Source organism: Simochromis diagramma, unplaced genomic scaffold (assembly GCF_900408965.1).
Source record: "Simochromis diagramma unplaced genomic scaffold, fSimDia1.1 OVJJ01000333.1, whole genome shotgun sequence".
Classification (NCBI taxonomy): Eukaryota; Metazoa; Chordata; class Actinopteri; order Cichliformes; family Cichlidae; genus Simochromis; species Simochromis diagramma.
Window position 1 is genome coordinate 3,835,144 of NW_024386765.1, and position 8,173 is coordinate 3,843,316.

The window sequence follows — 8,173 nt, forward strand, 5'->3', positions numbered from 1 at the left end:
ATGTTTAAACATATCCCATTTATTTCACTGCATGTGACTTAATACTTAAGAAATGGTTATTGGTAATGTGACTGCAGGTGGCCCAGGATCTAAATATAATCCTTTGCTCTGAAAGAAAATAATTTAGCCGACTCTCAAACTTTTAAAAACATCTAAAGTTTAGGAAATTAAGAAACTTTTTTTTATAGCATTTTCTAGAGAAAACTATCAAATATTGTTTCCCTACAGAAGACAAAAAATACAAAATATGAAGTCACAAAACTTATTTGGGCAAATTTGACACCTCGTTAGCAAAACATTCATGTCAAACAGCAGCTTTAAACACTCTTTATGACTTCTTTCACAAAAACTCTGACACCAATTTAAAAAAAAACAACTTTATAAACAATTTCCTGAATATCAAATAAATAGTCTCTCAAAACAACATTTGGCTTCACTAGACTGTAACCTGACTGACAGCTGCTACATCTCTTCTAAGACGTTTTTGTGTACAAACCTTTATTGTAATGAGAATTAAAAAAACAACTTCAAACAGACTTAATGTCCAGCTGATACAAAATATCCCGCAGCGGTATCATCTCAGAAAGTAAAAAATAGAACTGGTGACATCCTCACTAAGCTTCTCATGTTCCACACTCTGAATTATGGTTAATCATGGAGATTCAGTCAGAACGGAACATGTTAAATGTCAGGTTTGGTAAAAAGTGAGCTGTTCAGTCGGTGATTGCTCGACGTCACTGAGACGTGACACTGAAGTCCATCCTAATATCTCCTAAACTGGGTTCAAAGGTGAAACTGTAAGACACCGCGGCCCTGCCGTCACCTGAGATCTCCCACGGTGACCCGAAGAAGTACACTCCCTGCTTCCTGTGTCGACTCCACTCGCAGTCGCCCTGCAGGAGAAACATCTGCTGTAAAACCCAACAAGTCCACTGTGTCCGCAAACTTCACACTCCCAGTGAAACGCTCCACCGAGGACCACTTTTAGTAATCTTTAGTGATTCTTTAAACTTATTTTGCTTTAATTGTTTTTCATTTACAGTATTGTATATGCACTCATAATCACTGTTCTTCTCACTGAAACAAAACAGCTCTACCAAATAATAGCAGGTAAAATCTGTTGACATTAGAAACAACCAGGAGTACTGACAAGCAGCCGATGAGGGTTAAGAGGGTGCAGCCACCCGGCTTCCTTCTGAACTGCTGCAACTACAAAAGAAGATTAAAATTGTATAACAACTACACATCTGTTGGTGGTGCTGGCGAATGCCTGGATAAGAGGTTCTCCCTGTCGTTCCTCCCACAGCCCAAAGACATGCAGTTAGTGGTGATTCTAAATTACCCATAAGTATGAACGTGAGTGTAAATGGTTGTTTGTGTCTCTGTGTTAGTCCTGCAGCCTGTCCAGGGTGAACCTCTCCTCTCACCCTGTGGTGGCAGCTCTTTCAACACTGTGTTAGCAATTAAGTTAAAGAGAGTCATTTAGTAAAGACATTAAGCTCTAATCAGAGGCAGTTACCTGCTCATTGATTGGTCCATTGAGACCTGCGCTGACAGTGATGTCATCTGTCAGGTGGTACTCCATCCACAAAGCAACACCATGGCAACGACCTTCCCTGAAAAGCACGTTTAACATAGAAAATATGTTACTGACTCGACTCTATGAAGCAGAAGATGAACGTCAAACCTCACAGTAGTATTTTAACAGCATCAAAACACAACAATAAAAGGAGCTCTACGGGGTGAGAGAAAACCCCGAAAATCAGACGTCCCCCGCGAGCAAGTATTTGGATGGTGGGAAGGAAAAACTCCCTTTTGACAGGAAGAACCAGGCTCAGGGAGTAGCTGCTTCAACCAATCGGGAGTTAGGAGAAAGAGAAGAGACAAAACAAACTACAGAAAAGAAAAGACAAATAACACAACAGCCACAATGATGGAAAACTGACATATTAGACTGACATGTATGTCTCAAATTAGTTCTGGCACTGATTAAAGTAACTGTACCTAATGAAAGACAGCAAGCCCTGGCTGCTGATTGGCTGCTGAGGGAGGCACTGTGTGAAGTCAAAGGTCATGGTGGCGGTGGACTGGGTGAGAGCCCGACAAGGATACTCCCACAGGGGGTGTGGCTCCGCCTCACGAGACTCGCGGAAATCCAGAGAGCGCTGAGGGGACATAAGGATTTATTTGGACACAGATAGTTACAGTTGTGATCAGCAGGAGTCGATGAGCTTCGAATTTATACCAAAAATTAATAAAAGTTGTTTCACACGGCTCATTTGTAGATCCACTTCTTTTTGTAATATATTTTTATTACATTATTTCATCTTCACAAATTGGTATGTACATTTATATGCAGATGACACAATGTTTTACTGTACTGTTGATTCTGCATTGAAATCTCCCAAATCACTCATTAGTCACTAACTGCTTTGCTTTCATTATGTTTTCTGTTCAGTTTTTGAAGGCTGAAGTTCAGCAGTTTGAAATGATTCAGCAAGCTTGTGCACATGAAAGTCCTCTCTCAGGGTCAAACTAGTATTTAGAGGTGTCTCTGTTTGAGTATTTGTCTTATTCCTGACACCTTCAATCCTAAAAGCTGATAGAACTCACAAAATAGAAGTAGCACAGAGCACCCTGACGGTAAAGTTCAATAAAAACGACTACAGATCATCTCTAATGAGTTTTTAAGATAATGCTTTTTACTGATCCAAATGTTACAGTATTACCATTAAAGTAGAAATAACTCATTCAAAACCTCATTTAACATCCAGTGAAATCATCTCATTTTACCTGGACCATTTCATCCATGGGCGTGACATCGAAGCCCTCGCAGGTTCCACACGGCGCTCTTATCCTCCACAAATCCTACCAGGCGGACAAAGACAGAAACAACGCGTTTATTTTTTTGGTTAAATAATTGGATATATATGTCTAAAATAACTGAATCTCAAATCACAGTCATTCCCCTCCACGTGAGAGGAATCTCACAGCATGTAGAACTGAAAGATGGAGATGCAGAAATGCAATAAAGAAAATGATCAGAGTATTTAACACCTTCACCTTCATGAACAAAACAAAAACAATCAAACAAAATAGCAACTTGTTTGTTGCCATTTGGATGAAACATTTAACAGCGTCTTCATCTGTGAACAGTCTTCATGCTTAGGACTTATAAGTATTAACCACTGAATATGACCTGAATTCACATAAGCAGCCGACAGCTGATAGATTAAATATTTATTTGATTGGTTAAAGTGTAAAGTCTGAAGGATCATCGCAGAAACAAGTGTAAGCCGATTTCCACAAAGAGAAGATTTTTTGGTTTTAATATTTATGGGTCCCATGTTCAGATGATAACAACAATCGTAACAGCCTCACCTGGAACTCCACAGCCACCATGTGAAGGGAGGCAGAGCGGGGCAGGATGCTGGCGTCGGGCCGCAGAAGACCTGCCAGGGCGGTGCGACAGTACCAGAAGAACAGGGAGTGCCACGGCAGGAGGCTGGTGCTGAAGTACGGTTCACCCATCAGGATGGAGATCTGCACAGGAGAGGCCAACATCACCTCACACATTTCAGTTTCCTTAGCACTCATGTGGGTGGGACTCCTGACGTAAAATGCTCTCTGTGATAACAGATTAATAGATGCTCCCAGTTTGACTGGACTGGACCAGGTTATGTGTTACCACGGTGATTTAGCCAGGTCAAAAGAGAGCCACTTTCGTGACACAGAAAACTCAAGACTTTAAACTTGTCAACCCTTTAATCCTGCTTTGTGGTACATCCTTCTAAAGGAGTCTAAATGTGTTGCATTCAGATGCTTCCTGGTTGCATCGGGAAGACGACGGTACCTGTTCTCCTCCTACATCATTACTGGTCAGCTGCTCCGGCCTGATCTCCAGCAGCTCAACGCGTCCTTTCATGGAGTTGGCTTCCAAAACCTGCAGAGGAAGATGCTTTCATGTTGATAAACAGGACGTAACAAGCAGGATAAGACACAGTTTTGGTTATATGAAACCATTTTATCATCTTTTTACCAAAATGAAACAAGAATAAAAATCATACAGTGCCTGAAACATTTCAAAGCATCACCGCTGAGAATGATCTGAATGATTACCTCATCAATAACCTGTTTAGACATTTGGGAGTTCTCCAAACCGAACACCTGAGTAGAAAAGGAAACACATGGAAGTGAAAACAGGCGTGACGCTGATGATGTCACGGAGCGACAGTATCTGTGAGGTGAAAGCGGCGTACCTTCTTGGCTCCGAGCATGTGAGCGAACACAGGAAGCAGACTCCCGTCACTGACGCCGAGACACACGCTGTCCTCTCTCAGCACCTGAAGGTCACCCAGCTCGTTAAACCGCAGTCGTATTTGAGAATATATGAATTTACACAGGCGGCCTCGATGCCTCCACTTACGCTGCGCAGAGCGCTGACGTAGCTCTCCGTACGCCGTCTGTCGTTAAGTTCGCCGAAACGCGGCCGAGTCCAAACCAGGTGAGCCTGGCAGGTGCAACATGGCCGAGAGGGAGGAGCCTCAGTCTGTGAGCCCCGCTGGCTGAAACGATCGACATTCAGACCAGTTTGTGACAATTCCCAACCAGGAGGACATGTTTGTGAGTAATGTCTGATAATTCAAGTTATTGCTGTTAAACGTGGTTCTACCATCCGCTGAATCACAGGGTGCAGCTTTTCACATGAATCTTTTCACTCATATTCAGTGAGAACAATCACACTGATGTCTTCTTGGTGAGCTGCAGGCAGATTCAAGAAGTCTCTTAAATAAATTGTTCAAAGCGTATACATGCGTCTGAGCAAACTGTACCTGCGAGGCTGCAGGCTGTACCACAGACTGTAGTCATCGTGGCAGACCATCAGGCTCAGCTCCTCTCCTTCTGTCACCTGGCTCTCCACAGGCAGGAAGTACACGCTCTGCATCCAGTGGTCGCGCCACTGAAAGACACGACAGTGACCGATGATTTATCGATTTACTTTTTGCCGTGACCAAAAAAAATGTCCCACGTGTGGGACTAATGAAGGTTTATCTTATCTCATACTAAACGCAGTGAGTCAAACCTCAGCTGTTTATGCAAAGCTAAGAAAATACCTTCATATATTTTAGCTTTAAAAAATATCAGTTCTGGCTTCTTTATCCTGTCAGTTGTGGATTTTACTGCAGTTTCATTATTATGTACAAGATGGAGACATGTTCACTGAATATAAAGTGAGTGCACTGAAGTGTTGTTCCCTCTGATATTTAAGAATATTTGTGGCACTGCTGCCTGAGCTGTTAAAGAGCTTGCTGTAGTCTGATGCTACTGGCTGCTTAAACACAAGCAGAGCAGTAACTCACCGGGGCCATCTTTGGCTCTTGGTAAGTCCAGCTGGGTGCCATGGTGCACACTATGGACCCACTGGGGTCCATGTCCAGGTCCCACCAGGACAAAACCACCTGAGCCCGGCCGCTTGACTGAGCCACAAACTGGGAGGAGTGGGCCTGGAAGGCGCTGCTTACAGGTTTGCTAAAATCCACGCTGAAAGGAAAGGATGACAGTCAGAGAGGGATATGAATAACTGCAGATGCATACGAGCAAGTGTCTCCTTTCTTACGTGAACATGGTGCAGACGGGACCCAGCGGGGTGAAGCTGGCAGGAGACACCTGGCTCAGCTGGATGTCACACACCGCGTGAGCTCCGGCACACCGGCCCACTGCGGGCGGAGGGACCAGCCTGGCCCCCTCCACCTCAACTGGCTGCAGCTGAGCCCAGCTCCACAGAAGCTCCGACTCTACCAGCTGGGCGTAGACGGTGGCCCGGTGAGGGACGGCCTCGCAGCGCTCCTGCGGGGCAGCAAAAGGAAAGTAAAACTACCGGAAACAGTCCAAACCTTCAGCTGTGAGGAAGCTGCTGACGAATGCAGGAAAAGTGTGACAGCACACACCTGCATCAGGTTTTGGTGGGCGTGCTCGTAGCTGGGCAGAGCTCCTTCACCGATCAGCTCAGTATCGAACAGCTCTGTGATCAGGACGTTGGCCTTCACCTGCATGTCTCCATCTGGAAAACAGGGTTCTGGTTATGAAAACAGATGCACTGCTGTGTAAGTAATGAATGCTGTCTTTTTAAATGTCCTCTGCTTGTTTGGTTTTGTGCTTGGAGTGAATCGTTACAGTTTGGGAGAAAAGAGTGATGTTAGTAAGTTAATATATGGACAGAAGATTTAATTGATTTAGGGTGAGCTGTGAAGTTGAGATTCATTAACACACAGCCTGATGCAGTACTGCCGTGTCTGACCTGGTCCCACAGTGACGTCTGTGGAGTGTTTGTTAATAATCTTGATTTTGCCGGAGAAGCCGTTCTTCTCCACGATGCACTGCGCCGCCTCGGCCATCGGCTTAAAAACCTGCAGGAAAGCATCACAAAGTTATTAACTGATATTAAAACACCACAAGGGGGAAATGAATCCATGCTGAAAGAGAGCGATCAGTGATGTTCACCTCCACGGCGTAACAGAAGTCAGCCCCGGCCGTGATGGCCATCATCGACAGGAGGCCAGTTCCGGTGCCGATGTCCAGCACGATGACCCTCTCGCCGCGAGCCTTCACTCTGGCTACAGCAGCCCGGATGCCCTCATAGTATTTCTTATTCTACAGTGGAAGACATGTTAGCGGTGTTGTTGTTTTATTTCTGCTGTCAAACACGACACTTGTTATATGTGTTATCCATCTATTTGGGTTTATTATTAGTAATAATAAAAGCACTTCTGAGAGTTCTGAGGGAAGAGGGACTTTTTCTCCAGGTCTTACCCTGTCGTGATCGTGCAGCATGTCTGCATAGCAGGACCTGAAAGATAAACCGATGAAGGATCATTGTAAATTTTAAAAAACTGATTAAAGAAGAAAAAGATAAAAATTAGTCACTAATGCAGTTTAAACGTATAAAATCAACATTTTTGAAAACATAACCAACAAAGAACATGTGCCATAACAAAGTCAGTCAAAAGTCAGTCAAAGGAGCTTAATTAAAACGGAGGAAAGTTAAGAAAAAGATAAATAAGAAAATGAATGTACAATTTAAAAAATATATTCATGTTCTGTGTACATTTGGATTTAGAAAGACAAACATATAATTTTTTTTAATTTTATTTTACAATTCTCATTTTTTAGGCCATTTTTTCCAAGATATTTTTCACTTCAGTTAATAACGTTGATTTTTCAAAACCTTTTATTGATCAGCAGCAGTGTAGAGTGAGACTGTATCTGTATTTTGTTTCCATATCATTATTTGTGCTTTTATATCTCATATTCTTATCTTTATTGCGCATTTTTACATGTTTAAGTTGAGAATTTTCATGACAAACGTTACAATTTCTTTTGCCGGCATCACTGAACTTCCATACAGGATCACAGAGTGGCGAATATCTTCAGTGTTTCTAAGGATCTTTGTTTTCAGGGTACGCAAGACATCTGTAAACCACATCTGTGGTCACTGGACGCCCTGAGCATACCTGGCTATCTCCTGGTGGTAGTCGTACTCCTCGCTCTCCTCCACCCAGTCTAAAGCCCCGGTGGTCGGGTTGGCTCTCCCGCAGAAGGTCTTCATCTCCGCCACGACACTCGGACCGCTCTGCGGTTGAATGACGGCTGGTTTCACCTGAATATTCTCTACAAGTAGGCAAGTAAACACGATCACAGCAGCAGCGTTTCTCCAAAGGAAGCCGCCATCTTGCCACGTGACGTCACGTAGGCGGAGTCACGTGACGCTTTGCGTCGTTGATATTTTCTTTTTTTGGTATTTGTGTCGTTATTGAAGTTGTAATTTAGGAGTTGGTTATTAAATACATTTATAAAAGATAATCGGCCTTGTGAAAAGCTAAATTACGAAAATAAAAATGACAATAAAAATATTAGAAAAACATGAGAAGAAAAAAACAGAATAGAAAAGAATAGAAAAGAATAGCCCTTTATTGTCATTGTACGTGTACAACGAAAGTGTGGGTGCTCCAAACAGACTGTAAATAGTAGACAGCAGGAATTTAAACAGCTAAAAAAATATTAAGAAAAAACAGTATAATAATTCATAAAATAAAAATATAAATGATTTCAAAAGTGACTATATTAGTTACTAGAAACAGCCTTTGCAAATAAAAAAACCTGAATGAATAAAATT

At 42.8% G+C, this 8,173-nt stretch overlaps 1 protein-coding gene across 1 annotated transcript; it reads right to left on the bottom strand.

The window, feature by feature from the left end:
- On the bottom strand, positions 1–7,761 carry prmt7 (protein arginine methyltransferase 7). Its single transcript, XM_040036485.1, has 17 exons — positions 7,512–7,761; positions 6,811–6,847; positions 6,502–6,651; positions 6,299–6,407; positions 5,949–6,061; positions 5,618–5,847; positions 5,361–5,541; positions 4,833–4,960; positions 4,427–4,565; positions 4,260–4,343; positions 4,120–4,167; positions 3,854–3,943; positions 3,382–3,543; positions 2,794–2,868; positions 2,005–2,165; positions 1,520–1,616; positions 1–893 (listed from the first exon to the last, which is right to left on the bottom strand). The coding sequence occupies exons 1-17, from the start codon at positions 7,604–7,606 to the stop codon at positions 735–737; spliced, it is 2,058 nt and encodes a 685-aa protein (XP_039892419.1). The 5' UTR covers positions 7,607–7,761; the 3' UTR covers positions 1–734.
- Positions 7,762–8,173: the final 412 nt, after the last annotated feature.

Bases quoted from the DNA above. Each gene is read 5' to 3' on its own strand.
- prmt7 (XM_040036485.1), bottom strand. From the start codon at position 7,606: ATGAAGACCTTCTGCGGGAGAGCCAACCCGACCACCGGGGCTTTAGAC. The intron at 2,869-3,381 runs GTGAGGCTGTTA...TCCGCCTGGTAG, and splicing joins TGGTGGCTGTGGAGTTCCAG to GATTTGTGGAGGATAAGAGC. The intron at 1,617-2,004 runs GTACAGTTACTT...CGTGCTTTTCAG, and splicing joins GGCTTGCTGTCTTTCATTAG to GGAAGGTCGTTGCCATGGTG.